Here is a 15,000-nt window from a genome sequence, read left to right as displayed (position 1 = left end):
AGTAACCCCCCCCCCCCCCGGGATTCGCAGGCTACATAAACATTAATCTGCAGACCCGATCTGGCGAGCTTGAACAAGCGAAATGAGCTTGTAGCTCCCTGCAGACACGCGCGCAAATTTCTTCTTAGCAGCTTTACATCTTCCATTCTCACCGAATAGTTTCTGATTCAAATTCTGCGCGCCCGTATGTAGTATTAGCGTATGTTGTAACCAACTTTTCATGGGCAATTTTATCTGAGGAGTGCCGCACATGCCGTGGGGTACAAACTAACTAGTAGGCTGATTTAGCAACAGAACGAGAACGTCAGTTGACGACTGCGCGCGCAAATCAAACAACTGGTTTGGCCAATGGCAGAGCAGCAAATTGGGCACCGGAAGTCGAGATTAGTCCTCTCCCCGCGCTTTCCTGACGTCAAATGACGTTCTCGTTCTGTTGCTAAATCAGCCTTGTAATAAATTGCCAAGTCGGATCTTACGTTGATATCAGATCATCTAGATTAGAACGCTCTAGTCCTTCTATTGACCACTGCCGATAGGCGTGTTTGCATATCAACTGGAAAACTTCAATCTATGTATATTTGGATTTCCTTTACAGATCACAGAAGGCTGGCGCTTGTCTGTTGCCAAACACCTGTTTGGGTCTCGCAGCCAAACTCTTCGCGCAGTTTGAGACAATCCGAGTTGGAATCTCTTGGAAACAGGTTTCCCGGTACCCTTCACCCGATGAGAATTTCAATATGGTTTGGGTGTTTTGCATGCTGTTAGCCGAGTGTGCACTTTTTGGCACTATCACTTGGTGAGTGGGGCGTAAATGTGAAGCAAGACACAAATGATTACCGACGTAAACTTCCGTTTGATAAGCCCTGGACTTTATACATCTTCGTAAGGGTTTTAAGGGGGGGGGGGGGGGGGGGGTCATAGGTAGAGGGGTTTAAATTCGTGAAGAGGAAGCTTAGTAGTGTAGTAAATATAACGAACCACATAGAGATCAAACCAAAGTGGGGGGTGGGGGGGCGGGGCGGCAACGAGGAGGCTTATAACCGAAATAAAGAAACAAGCTATAGCAGTGCTGAGTAAAATTTGTTCTGCATTTATTGGTTTTTAATTAAGCTTCTAAACTTCATAAAAAAATTCAAACTTCATTTCAATACAAGCTAGAAGGGGGCTTCTTATGAGATGTACTCTATCATTCACAGTTACGTGGGCTCTTGAATGGAGGGGGTAGGGGTGGGGGTGGACTTATGAGTAACTTTATAAGCGGCAGTTTGCGGTAGTCGGTGAGTGTACGGTCTAAATGGCTAGAACACAAAAGGGAAAGAAATTCACTCACATCGACATCACCTTTTTTCACTAGGTATGTTGAGGTGGTATTTCCTGGGGAGTATGGAATTCCTAAACCATTCTACTTCCCATGTTTGCCGTCGTATTGGTGTGGTGTTAACAGCCCGAAGGTAAACGTTATAAATTGGCAATTATAAAGTTTCTAAGTAGGAAGGATTAATGATGAAAATAATTATGCTTATGTTTGTTTGTTTTAGTTGAAGTTACCGTGCGACGATGAGGTATGTCCAAACGAGAAATGAATTTCATGATCATACTTTCTGTCCCTCTGCCAGGCGCGGTTACGAAACCGGTCAAGTGGCTGTTGATGACTACTACAATGTCTGTGCAAACATCAATCAGCACCATCAACAGCATAGACTACTAACAGTCCGTATTTTCGCCTTTGTTAAGAGCGTGCGCGTGATATGTCAAAGGAAAGGCCTGGAGTCAGGGTAAAAACGGAGAGTGAGACTAAGGAGAGACGTGAAAGAGAGACCCGTGTTTCTTCTCTCGCCACACACGTGTGAGGCCCACGCGCTTCGCGCGAAACTATCACTCGGGCACTTCGCAACTTGCAAAACCGATTTAAAGAAAAAACCCGAGTGTTTTTCAGTCTACTAACAGCCTTATTAACTTCACTCACCCAGATAATTATATCCAGACTTACGCCCCACTTATATGGAGAGAAATTGTCCTGGGGAAGAGGAACACCATCCCAGCCTAGTTAACTTTAGCAAGCGGTTACTGGAGAAAGAAAGTTGACCGTTATCCGAGCCAAGAGCTGACAACGGCGCTCCCGCCTTGACCGAGTTGACCCGGCTTGGCGAGCCAGAATGTTTATATGGAGAAAAGTTGGCCCAGTTGCGATGGTGACACTGCCGTCAAATAAGGGTGACTCGGAAAAGCGTGTGAACCCTGCCGTCAAATAAGGGTGACCCGGGAAAGTGTGTGAACCCTGCCGTCAAATAAGGGCGACCCGGGAAAGCGTGTGAACCCTGCCGTCAAATAAGGGTGACCCGGGAAAGCGTGTGACCCTGCTGTCAACTAAGGGTGACTCGGAAAAGCGGGTGTACCCTGCCGTCAAATAAGGGTGACCCGGAAAAGCGCGTGAACCCTGCCGTCCAATAAGGGTGACACGGGAAAGCGTGTGACCCTGCTGTCAAATAAGGGTGACACGGGAAAGCGTGTGACCCTGCTGTCAAATAAGTGTGACCCGGGAAAGCGTGTGAACCCTGCTGTCAAATAAGGGTGACCCGGGAAAGCGTGTGAACCCTGCCGTCAAATAAGGGTGACCCGGGAAAGCGTGTGAACCCTGCCGTCAAATAAGGGTGACCCGGGAAAGCGTGTGAACCCTGCCGTCAACTAAGGGTGACTCGGAAAAGCGTGTGTAGCCTGCCGTCAAATAAGGGTGACCCGGGAAAGCGTGTGACCCTGCTGTCAAATAAGGGTGACGCTGGAAAGCGTGTGATTCCTGCTGTCAAATAAGGATGACCCGAGAAAGCGTGTGAACCCTGCTTGCTGAGCCAACTTTTGTTTCTCATGTATACGGTACGGTTCGCCAAGTTTCCTGAGGAAATGTAGGAAACCTTGGCTCGCCCAGGGTAGCTCGGATAGTTGAGTGACTACCCGGGACAAGCTTTTTTCGGTTCAGTATACGTTTCTGGGAAACTGCCCACCTACCCCCCCCCCCCCCCCCCCTAAGCCAACACCAACACTTACTTTTCGCTCTTGCTTTTCATGTAGGGCAAAATGCTGATTTAGGGGAGGGGTAGGTGAGTAGTTTCCCAGAAATGTGTTATGATCCTCACCGGGCATTAACCTCTACTTCTAGACTGCAATACATCATCATGTTTATGTCTCGTTAACTTTTAAATCAGCTTAAATTTGCTGAAGAGGTGGAAATGAAATTGGTCGTGAGTAGTGGTGCTGATTCTTCTGATGACGAGGCAGATGGAAAGGCAGATGTTGAAGATGAACCGGACTTACCAGTTGGTGTTGCTATTAAAAGGCTTCGGAAAGTTTTCAAGGTATATGCGTGCATGCTGTTCTTATACTTATTGCCCCATGTTAGGGAATCCGGATTCCGGAATAGGGGAAAATCTGGAATCCTAGACTTTGGAATCAGGAATACAGCTCAAGGTATCCGGAATCCCATCAACGATTGGAATCCGATATTCAAGAATCCGGAATCCAAGAATGTATTAGATTCACTTATATGGAGTGATACTTACACACTTTCCTCCATTTTCGAATGAAGAATGAAAAAGTTGTGTTTGTTGAGGCTCAAGGCTTGTTATGTACTAGACTGCGAGCAGTCTCTCTTTTGTCGTCAAATTTAGTGAGGGGAGTACACGTGTGTGGTCATTTTAGTCTCTCGCCTGTTTCAAAAAAGAGAGACAGCTCGTAGTCTAGTCATGTACATGTACAACCTCGTCCCCAGGGCTTTTCCCTTAAAAAATGGGTTGGGCGGGAAAGGCCCTGGCATCGGCTGGTCACGTGTCCCCTCGTACACCGTAAAATCCTGGGTGTAATAAATTAGCGCTATGTGAAAAGCTAAAATTATGCGTAACTTCACAGCGTTCGATCTTGGGCGGCCTTTTAGATCTCTTGACGATTCACGAAATGTTTTACAAGATTTCCTTTTTGTCACAGATACTGGCTATGGTATTTTTTGCTTTCCTCCGATTTCTATGAAGGGGACAGCGAGTAACATTTATAACAACGTTTATAGAGCGATATAAGTACATATAAATAACAAACAGTCAAGCTATCGTACATGCATAAAGTTTGTACTGGAAAAGTCCGTTTTCGCGACTCTTCTAATATTTTATTTCATTTCTCGCGAAGTAGACCGCCGTATACAGCCTCGTTCTATTTACCTTAACTCTCAGCCATATCATAGCGACACGCGCTGGTTTAGACTTATCTTGTATGACTTGTATTTTTAAAAAATTCATTGACCTCTGCGATCAAACGGCTGGCAGCAAAGAAAGACTTGGATCCATTTAAAATTCACAGAGCTGTAGTTGGTTCCAGTCGATCGGTCAATCTTCCCTTTAATATAAGGAAAATCCCTTGTACTTATCCTCGGAAGAGAAAAGATATAAGAGGTCTTCAAATGTTTCAGATCGGTGACCTGTCATCGTTCCTGGCCGGAGGGCTGACTTGCATCCGGTGCGGAGATTTGTTTGTTTCATGGTCGGGTTGTAGAGAAGACCAGACTCCATAAAGCATTTTGATGAACAATTATATTTCAATTAAGTTCAATTTGTTTAAATTCACTGCAGATCCTGGAGGCAAAGATCCGCATTTTTGTTTGACATTGGACAAAATCACTTTCCGCTTGATCGTACAGTAATTCCACAATCACGATGAATATATGAAGTAGGCATTTGACATATTTTGTACGCGATAACGTAGAGCCGGTACACCCTTTCATAAACTCCTAGCATTTGAATAATGTGCAATTAAGTGGATCTTAAGCTTTTGAATCGCACGCACGCGAAAATGTTAACATAGTTCGCGATGTTATTATTTGCCATTGTTGCTCCGTTCGACTTTTGTCAGCGCAAAACCAGCGGGTTGCATATAAATTAGCTTCTCAGGAATGTTTAGGCTGTACACGTGACTAGCCGATGCCAGGGCCTTTTCCCGCCCCACCCATTTTTTAAGGGAAAAGCCCTGGGGACGAGGTTGGGCATTTTTTAAGGGAAAAGCCCTGGGGACGAGGTTGATGAATTTCCAAGTTAAATTTGTAACCCATTTTAAGAGAAAAATGATTTGATTGTTCTTTTAAACCTAACATTTTTCGATATTTCTGTTCCTAAGGGATCTTCAGGCTCGAAGGTGGCCGTAGATGATCTGTCGCTGAATATTTTCAAAGGTCAAATAACCGCACTTCTAGGACACAACGGTGCAGGAAAAACCACAACGATATCAATGTTAACGGGACTGTTTCCGCCTACCACCGGCTCTGCTGATGTTAATGGCATGAGTATCACTTCAGACATGGATGCCATTCGAGAAAGCCTTGGTTTGTGTCCTCAACATAATGTATTGTTTGACAGGCTGACCGTCAAAGAGCATCTGGATTTCTTTATAAGCTTAAAGGTATGAAAATAGCTTTCACTGAAGTTTTTTTACGTTATACGTTTAAAACAAAGGGAAGCGATCATGAGTCTCGGCGAATTCGCAAGTTGGGAAAATTCGGCGGATTTTTTGGCTTTAATTTATTATCAAAAAGTCATTTGAGAACTTTCATAAACCACCCGAAACAGTATTTCGCCACAATATCAACACATCAAAGTTAGGGGTCAAATGAACTTCGTCCAGCTGCAAATGCCCTTCCAAGTAATTTTTCATAAAACACTACTTCTAATAAAAATTATTGGATCGGCTTTGGGTTGATCTCTTTATCCCCTATATTCCCCTCCCTACCCCCCCTACCCCCCCGGTAATGTTGTGCACCCATCTTGCTCCAAATGCAACATTGATTAGGGTGGAATGGGAAAGTTGCCAGTTTTGCAAATATCACTTGAAAAGGTACCACCATTGTGGGCTCCCTATATTCGGTATTTGGTAAGTGATAAAACACTATTTCTCGTGTTTTCCGTATTACTGAAATTATTTTGTAAGAATTTTTCCCTCCTGAGTAGTAGTTGGCTTATTTGTAGGGAAAGTTTGGTGTAGAAGCTGTCAATGAAGTAAACGAAATGATCAATGACATTCAGCTGGTGGATAAGAGCAATACTGTGTCATCCAAACTGTCTGGAGGAATGAAAAGAAAGCTAAGGTATAATAACAAAGTCTTAAAATGTTGTTTATAGTAATTACGCCTTGACAAAACAGTTTTTACGTTTAGCAGGGTGGCCGAGTGGGCAGCGCGTCGGACTCGCAAATCGGCGGTCCCGGGTCCGTGTCCCGCGCTGGCCATGACCTGCTAGATTTAATTTGTTCTCTGTTATCCTGAGCTCAAAACCTCGGCCACACTTACGCGCAGTGTCTGTATACTACAATGAGGAACAAAAGTGTTGAGACAATCTCATAAAATTGCCCCCTTTTGCATAGTGGACATATATATCCCCTCGGCTCCCCCTGTGTACCCCCACCCCCACCCTGAAATGTTTTTTTTACTACAAACAACATTGATTCGGGGGTGGAAGGATTTGCGGCCTTTAAACAGAATTGAATTATAAATGAAATTGTTGATAAAAGGGCGCCTTTTAGACAAGTGTGTCAACTACCTCTGTCACTGATTGTAGCTAGATAAGCCAAGTGCCCTATCCACCATAAACAAACCTTTAATTTTCTTAATCTTTAAAACTTGCCACTGCCTCATATGTAAACTACATATTTTCGTATTCTTTTATCACATCCGTCATGACTTCCTTATTTTCTAAGCAATGTATCCGCGAGTCCCCCATAGATTGTACTTTGTTTGATATTATTATTTACAGTTGCGCTATTGCCCTTATTGGAGGATCAGAAACTGTTTTCTTGGATGAGCCCACCTCGGGAATGGACCCCTACGCCAGACGAGGCACCTGGGATTTGCTACTGAAACACAAAGCAGGACGAACCATCATTTTGACCACTCACTTCATGTAAGTGTTGCTCTCGTATACATCGGTGCATGTAAGGTGCGTTGCCAAAAAACACAGTGATCTTAAGAACATTATTTGGTTCGGATCTTGAAATTCCGGTCTTAAGGTGCTTATTGCCAACATCACAAAAAAAGAAGAAACTTCCCTCACTTTGAGTGATTTTGGATGTACTTTTCAAAACACGAGCAGAAGTGTATCATCAGGTTTAAAAACTCGAGGCTTCGCCTCCTCATAAAACACGACTGCGAATTTTTTGAACGGCTTCAAAATCTCTGATAAAGATTAACTCATTCTTACACTAATAGTTAGATTTAGGGTTACTTTGGTCTAAAAAATTGGACGTAACAGTTAGCCATGTCTTTATCAGGTATAAACACTCACTAAACATTAATTTCATTTGTGTTTTCTTTATGAATTATTAATGAGTTTTTGAAGCTGGAAGCGAAACAGTTATTGAATTCATACAAAAAAATCGGAAATGAATAAACCATCCGACGGTCGTCTTTCTGTGAACTTAAGCATGTTTCCATAACAATGCAGATGGGCGAAAAGATCAATTGCGATCTACCGATTTATTTTATTTTATTCTTTTTTTTTTGCAGGGATGAAGCAGACTTGCTTGGAGATCGAATCGCTATTATGGCTGATGGACAGTTACGTTGTTGTGGAAGTTCTTTGTTTCTCAAAAGCCGGTTAGATGTATCATTTTTAATTACTTGTAATGTAACGCTAAAATATTATCACCAGTGTTGTATCTTCATTTAATTGAGTGCATTTATGTTATAACTAGCTTTCACTGGTGTTTTTTTTTGTCTTTAGATATGGCGTGGGGTATCACTTGACTTTGGTCAAAAGAGAAAGCTGTGATCAAGATGTCATCTCCAACCTGGTGAAAAGCCACGTGCCAAAAGCGGAAATTATCAGTGCGGTCGGTACAGAAATCCAGTTTGTTCTGCCCAGTGAAAGCTCACAGAATTTTGAGGCGCTTTTCTCGGGGTTAGAAAGTGAGTAATTTTTCACCTAGTCAGATATGTTATAATTTAAGACGCACTCTTTTAGCTCTCTGGTATGTTTAAAATACCTCCCCGCTGCCTCATTGAATTTAAAAGTGAATATTTGCTACGTTCACTTAAGATTTTCAATTTGTTTCAACGTTGGATGGTCAAGCCTTGGAAAACAACCGACACTGATTTCTCCGCGAAATGACGTCCTGGAAAAGAGCGCAGGAATTCCATAATGATGACGCGTCACTGTGGGTGGTGCTTCTGATTGGTTGTGCCGCGTGGAAAATTTGCTTCAACCAATCAGAAGCACTACCCACATCTAGGTAGTGACGCGTCATCATTATGGAATTTATACGCTCGTTTCTTAGACGTCATTTCTCGGGGAAACCAGTGGTGGTGTCACGAAATGTCGGCTGTTTTCTCAAGCCATGGATGGTCCAATCATATATTATCCAAAGCTTCGGATCAGTATTGGGCTACATGTACGACTTATAATCGGTCGGTATGACGCCCAGTGATGTACTCGAATGGACTAATAGGCAGACTTTGTCTCCAGATAATTTAGAACAATATGGAGTAACAAGCTTCGGCGTCTCAGTGACAACATTAGAGGAGGTGTTCATGAAAGTTGGGGAAGGTGCTGAGAAAACACTACATGACCAGTAAGTATTGTATATCTTAGAAAAGCCTAGAATTTGTAAAAATCGTAAATCGTTTTCTCATGTCTACTGTATTTCTGCATCGATGACAAAGCAATGGCGGGGATATTTGTGTTATCCTGTAGGAGTTGCACTCCATATCTTGGATAAAAACAAAAATAAACTAAAACAGCTGCTGTTCACATGAGTGAAAATGTTCTATACGTGTTGTTTTCGCACGACAGTAAAACGTAAGTTACCCTTGAAGCCCTTGTCAACATTTTTGTGGTAGTTCTTCACAGTAATATAACCAATTTGTACAAAACCACTCTAGCTTTGCTCTGATCACCCAAAATACGAGTTCGCACAAAGACACCTTATAGTATTCTATGTCTCCTTTTTTAGAGTTGTCGATCAAAAACATCGTGGTGAACAAGTATCTGGTGAAGCAAGCCAAATTCTTATACCTGAGGCTGAAGCAAGCTCAGTCGGAGGTAGGTTTGAACAGTTTCCGTCAGTCATAATCGAAAGTTGAAGTTACACTTGCACTGGACAAGTTTTCCAACTCACTGGAAGTCTTTTCGCCTGATTTCAGTCGAAACGCATGACTTATGGCTGAGAGTGATTCTTCGAATTCCATTTTTGCGTTCTGAAATTGTCGTGCTCTTGCAAGGCTCTTGCTGTTTGTTGATAACTCGAATCAGTAGAAACCAACTAGCATACTATTATGAATTCTGCACTCTGATTGGCTAACGTACTCAGTTCTATCCAGTTCTATCTATAGGCCATTTGCATGATGGCGTCATTTTACTACTACGACCAGAATCCTTTTCGTTTTTCTTTTCATATTTAAATTTGGTAATCCCAGCGAGATTTAAATGACAGAAGCCGTAATTTGCACAAGAAAGGAAAACCCTGATGGATTCTGGTCGTAGTAGTAAATGATGTCATCATGCAAATGGCCCATTTCGTGAAAGAAATTGAGAAGCCATCCGTCGCTATGAACAAAAATAAGACAATGGCAACTTCTTTGGCAAATTGTTTTTAGGATTTTCTGACGAAAAAGTAGTCAAATTGAAAAATGATGCCCCTCCATAAAATACGGAATTAACATTTTAAATGGAAAGAAATACAAATTTAGTTGTTTATTTATGACAATCAATCAATCAATCAGTCAGTCAGTCATTTATTTTAACACGTTACACCGAGGAGGTAAAAAACTCGTTCAAAATACGAACGCCGGCGTATAAATGAAATCTATAATAATTACAGCTATAAAATAATATTATTCTATTTTAAAAACAACTCAATAAATATATGGCAATAAAGACATAAAATATAAAAAGCTAAAACCTACTAAAAACTATATACAAAAACGTGAAAGGAAAACTACAAGACACGTTCTAAAAAACTACAATCTTGCAATTTACTTTTGAAGTCATTTGCATCCCTCGAAAGACGTCATACCTGAGAGGGCGAACTGTTCCATAACTTAGTTGATAAATAAGTCAAAGCTTTCCTTTCAAATTTTGGTTGATTAAAATTAGTTAATTCCAAATTCGAGCCCTCGCCTCATAGCCCATACGGTGCATGCCATTTTTTAAAACTTAAGGTTTCCAATATAAGTAGGTCCCGTACCACTTAAGCATTTGAAAAGAAGTATTAACGCTTGATGTAAGCGCCAACAATATAAAGGTTTCTTGCTAGCTGTGGTGAGCAGCTCATCATATGACATTGACTTGTTGGTCCGATTAATGTTCTCAAAATGTAACAGTTGCCATCTTCGAGACGATTGCGTCGACCTTTGCCTATGCCTACAAACAAACGACCCTTTCGGGAATACAATTCAAAGGCTTGTTTTCATGTATTTTCATCAAACCTTGGTATATGCCAGTATGCTAGTTCGCTCATACTAAACTGAATCAGTTAGAATACTTCTCCTCTTATCAAAGGGCGCAACTCAGCGCTACACGCCTCGCTGACTATTAAGTCGTAGAAATTCGAACGCGTAGGTCCTCTCGGCTAGTCATTCACGTCCTGCAAAACCCGCCATCCTGGAGAGCAAGATACGCACTGGGAGAAAACAAACTGAAAAAAAAAAGGAAACCGTTTTACAGCAAGGAACCCAAAAGTGTGACCTCCTTTAATAGTCCAGTTTCGAATTAAAAATTACCGCTGAATATAAACATTAATGACACATTCATACAGGGTTAGCCTCGACGTAAAGTAAAATATTCAGAAATTCTAGCAAGTAAGTGTTTGAAATTTGAATACACACAATAGACAGAGTGATAAACAGGTCTTTCTCTCGTTGAAAATTGTGAGTATATTACTTCAGATTGAGGCTAAGGCTGTAAAAAGTGCGTCTTCACTTCTTTAATTCAGCGGTTATAGCGAACTCGAAAATGGACTATTCACTGACATTCTTTCATGCAGACATCAACCAATCAGAAGCCGAGGACAGTTTCCAGCTGGCTTCTGATTGGATTAAATCTGTATACGAGAGAATGTGAATAAATCAAAAGCGATTACAGGTTTCGGCTCCTTACTGTTAATGATGTGAGCTCTTTGAGTTTTCTGTCCCAGTGGGTCCTGCGGTTTTGTACCACGTGAATAACTAGCTGCACTGAAAGGGCCTATTGTTAATTAATCAGGAAACGAAGACTAAAGGACACTTTTCAATAGAGCATTGAACTTGATATGTGTAATTTTCTTGACAGAATTTAACACTGGATTAAGCCTGAAATGGCAGCAATACAAGGCAATGCTGTTAAAACGTTTTCTGAATGCTAGACGAGAGAAGAAACTGGTTTTAACCCAGCTGATACTACCTCTGTTGATGGTTTGCTTGACATTACTGCTTATAAAGACTCTTCAGGAACCAATGCAGAATGAACCTCCACGCATACTGAACTTATCCAAGTTGAGCATCAAAGGGGTTCCCAACATTGGCTTCTACGCTGACTTCCGTCCTAGCGTTGATCCTAACAAAAAGAAGGCACTTTTTGACGTGAGTTGGAGGTTCCCGCGTTCTTTAATAGAGCGCTTTAGATTCAAGGATGATGACGACTACGAGTACGAGATTTGGCTTAAAGTTTTCGCACATTCTCAAAATATAGACTCCCCGGAAAGTTTCATTTTACCATTTTTCACTAGAAAAGTTAGCACTGTTACCTTTGGTGAAGGAGGTTACACCCTCTCCCGATCGCAAAGTGATAAAACTTGTAACATTTGATAACTTGTTTCCGCCACTTCGACATTGTCGCTAAAACTCGTGGTAGGGTGAAGACGGCTACCACGTTTTCCCGCCAAAATGAGGCTGGTTCACGCGCGCGCACTACTAAGTATTGAGGAAATCTCGTACTCGTTGTCGTACTTGTCTTGGAATCTATTATTAAAAGCTCTCTATATTTTATTTTTGAGCTGTGTTCACACTATACCGGAAGGCTTTTGCGCTGACACGAAAACCATACCGGATAGGGCTTCTGTTCCCGCTTACGAACAGTGATTTCGGCGCCATTTCTGTAGGGACTTTTAGATCCAACGACGCGACAGCAACGAGAACGTCGCTTAAAAAGTGAATTTGAGTTCTTACAGTCTTTATAGCGATTATTCCTACCCACTTACTTTGTCAAATGTAGGCGAACCCTCCTGAAGGTGAATTTCAAATGACCACATTCAAGCTCAGAAAGAGAAATAAAATTTCATCGTTGCTTCTTTACGTCCCCCATAAAACGTGAATTTAGGCATTTTCACGTCGTAATCGTGCAAAAACGGGAAAGAAATGTACAAAAAAGTGTGATGCACGTGCAAAGTTGTTGTTTTGCTTATTAAACCTATTGTTTTTGTGACGTTCTCATCGCCGTTCGCGTCGTTGGATCTTAAAGTCCCTAGTGCGAAGCAGCGCCGCGCCGATTTCGAAAGGGGAGCGTCACATATGGGATAGGTTCTGTTCCATACTTTGATGTAATGTGAACAGGACTGGAACCCACTGAGTCAGAAGTAAATAGTTAGGATAGGATTAGGAAAGAGGACTGGATTTTAGTGCATCAAACTCTCTCGGCCATCCGATGCGGTACGATGTTCGATGTGTGTGAATGACTTGTTCTAGTTCCAGACCGCTGCTGTTCACACTGTACCGTCTTCTTGTCCCGAAGAGGTATCTGGTTTAGTGTGAACATAACCTTAACCATGGATGCCTAGCGGTCCGTTGTATTATAGAGTCTAACATAAGTTTGATAGGTTATCCTACTTTTTTGACGTGAGTTGGATATTTCCTCGTTCCTTAACGTCTTTTTCAGGTACTAAATGAACCAAAGAAATATTGACTACTTGTGAAATGAAACAATCAGGAGATATTTGCATCAAAATTTTAATGAATAATACTTATTATCATTCGTTGTACAAATAATGGTCTGCTCATGCGCAGTGTCATCCAGATCAATTATTTGCCAAAGGCGAAGGCAAGTAATTGATCTGCTCGCCCAGATAAATCACGATATTTTGCTCAACCTGGTCCAGTAATTGTTAATTAGTCTGCATGGGGGAATAACTGTATCAAAAGTTAAATCTGCGGTTAAATAATTCATCAATCCTGTTGTCTTGTCACGTGTTGAGCTGAGGTGTAGCTTGAGATTTTGAATTTAGGGTCCCGGAAATGTCGTTTCCTGCGTTTTCCGCAGGACATTTTCAGTAAATAAAATACAAAGGAAAATGAAACAGTTGTTTATTTTACCTATCTCTAGCATTATGGAATAATACTGAAAATGATAAAGGATATACTAACAGAAAGACACAATATAATGCGAAAAATTAAACAGTGTTCCAATTATAATGATAAAAATGTTTTCAGGAAAAAAATTAAAAATACATATTTCTTTCCAGATAACAGCTTTACGCACGGTTGTGTGTGCTTATATGGGCGTTACGCTCCTGTTGAGGTTTACAAAGGCGCGCATGTGACTTAAGTAATACCTTTTCATTTGTCAGAAAGATCTGTTGTATAATAGAGGCTAACATAACTCTGTTAAATTTGTTATTTTCAGGTGGCTTCTAAACACTTAAAGGACGTAAAAGTAACCTTGAAAGACATTGAATCGGATCTTCAAAAAATACAGAGTGGCAACCAAGGAAACAGTATATTGGTGGAGGGGAAAAAGTTTCAGTATAAGGACGATAAAAAGGACGTATGCTGTAATTATGAATTTCTGGTCCTGAATGCCAAGTGCAAGAAAGCTGTAAGTTGCTGCCAATCCTCTGTTTGCAACTACTTGATGACAAGGCAAACGTGTTGCGAGTGGTTAGCAAAACTATAAAGACCTTTAGTTTCGAGGTCGAGGTCGTTCAAAAAAAAAATCAGACATCCCGGAAAGCTTCATCATACTTTTTTCACCAGAGAAGCACGGTTATTATTATAAAATGAGGTTAACCCTAACTTGATCGCAAAATGATTAAACTTCTAATATTTGATAACAAGTTTTCGCCACTACGACATTCTCGCTAAAACCCGTAGTAGAATGACGCTGGCTATCACATTTTCCCGCCAAAATAAAGCTGGCTCACGTGTGCGCACTACTTAGTATTGAGCAAATCTTGCTCTCGTAGTGAGTCGTCCCTGAAGGTCCTGATACATTTTTTTGTAGAGTTTGTATGAAAAAAGTCTCGCTCCAAGCAAAGGGAAACACTTAAATTTGTTTTTGTCAGCAAACATGACCTTCACACGTCTGCTGGAATCCAAAAATTCCTAAATAGAAAACTGCAATTGCACTTTTCTTCATTTGAATTTTCAATAGAAGGTTCTAGGTTTCTTTGATTCTAGTTTCCTTAGGTGTGAATTTTCTTAGTTCATTTGAATTTTTAATCTTAGCCTTTGTCATTATGACAAATAATAATAATAATAATAATAATAATAATAATAATAATAATAATAATAATAATAATAATAATAATTGAGTCTCAAAGCATAGTATGTAGAACCACCGTAATTTTGTGGCACTCACGTAAAATCTGCATTAAAAAGGATTAAACTTTGTCTTTTTTTCTTTGAAGTTCACATCAAGGGAATTGACAGCTGAATCTTGCAAAACGAACAAGAATTTTGGTTACAATTACTGTCCTGAATGTATCAACGACGACGGAAGGTAATAAATGATAAGTAAGAATATCGGATCGTAGCAATGTTTATCACTCTCTTCGAAACACGCCTTTGCATTGTTGATTGAAATACGTTTCGCATTTACTGGTATTTAAATAAGCTTCAAACGCCATAGTAAGTCGAATTCAAGGAAGGAAAAGCTACAGGGGGGCTTTTATCCGGAGGAGAGGTATAATTGGATGGGATCATAATCGGATGTATTTTTTGCTTACATGTAGATGGGCTTATTACTAGGGGAGGGGGGATAAGTGGTGTCGCTCATAAGCGGTAGTTTACGG

The 15,000-nt window shown here is 41.0% G+C and overlaps 1 protein-coding gene across 1 annotated transcript in view; it reads left to right on the top strand.

Moving 5' to 3' along the window:
• LOC140924056 (phospholipid-transporting ATPase ABCA3-like) overlaps positions 1–15,000 on the top strand; it is a 46,126-nt gene that overhangs the window by 11,652 nt on the left and 19,474 nt on the right. Inside the window, exons 9-21 of the mRNA XM_073374056.1 lie at positions 596–796; positions 1,355–1,451; positions 3,201–3,350; positions 5,152–5,433; positions 5,997–6,115; positions 6,780–6,926; positions 7,529–7,618; positions 7,746–7,930; positions 8,487–8,592; positions 8,974–9,062; positions 11,289–11,578; positions 13,614–13,805; positions 14,617–14,708. Of these exons, the coding sequence (XP_073230157.1) occupies positions 596–796; positions 1,355–1,451; positions 3,201–3,350; positions 5,152–5,433; positions 5,997–6,115; positions 6,780–6,926; positions 7,529–7,618; positions 7,746–7,930; positions 8,487–8,592; positions 8,974–9,062; positions 11,289–11,578; positions 13,614–13,805; positions 14,617–14,708 (2,040 nt within the window). The remainder of the gene's footprint in view (positions 1–595; positions 797–1,354; positions 1,452–3,200; positions 3,351–5,151; positions 5,434–5,996; positions 6,116–6,779; positions 6,927–7,528; positions 7,619–7,745; positions 7,931–8,486; positions 8,593–8,973; positions 9,063–11,288; positions 11,579–13,613; positions 13,806–14,616; positions 14,709–15,000) is intronic.

This window comes from Porites lutea, chromosome 14 (assembly GCF_958299795.1).
Source record: "Porites lutea chromosome 14, jaPorLute2.1, whole genome shotgun sequence".
NCBI lineage: Eukaryota > Metazoa > Cnidaria > Anthozoa > Scleractinia > Poritidae > Porites > Porites lutea.
This window is presented reverse-complemented; position numbering and strand designations above follow the sequence as displayed.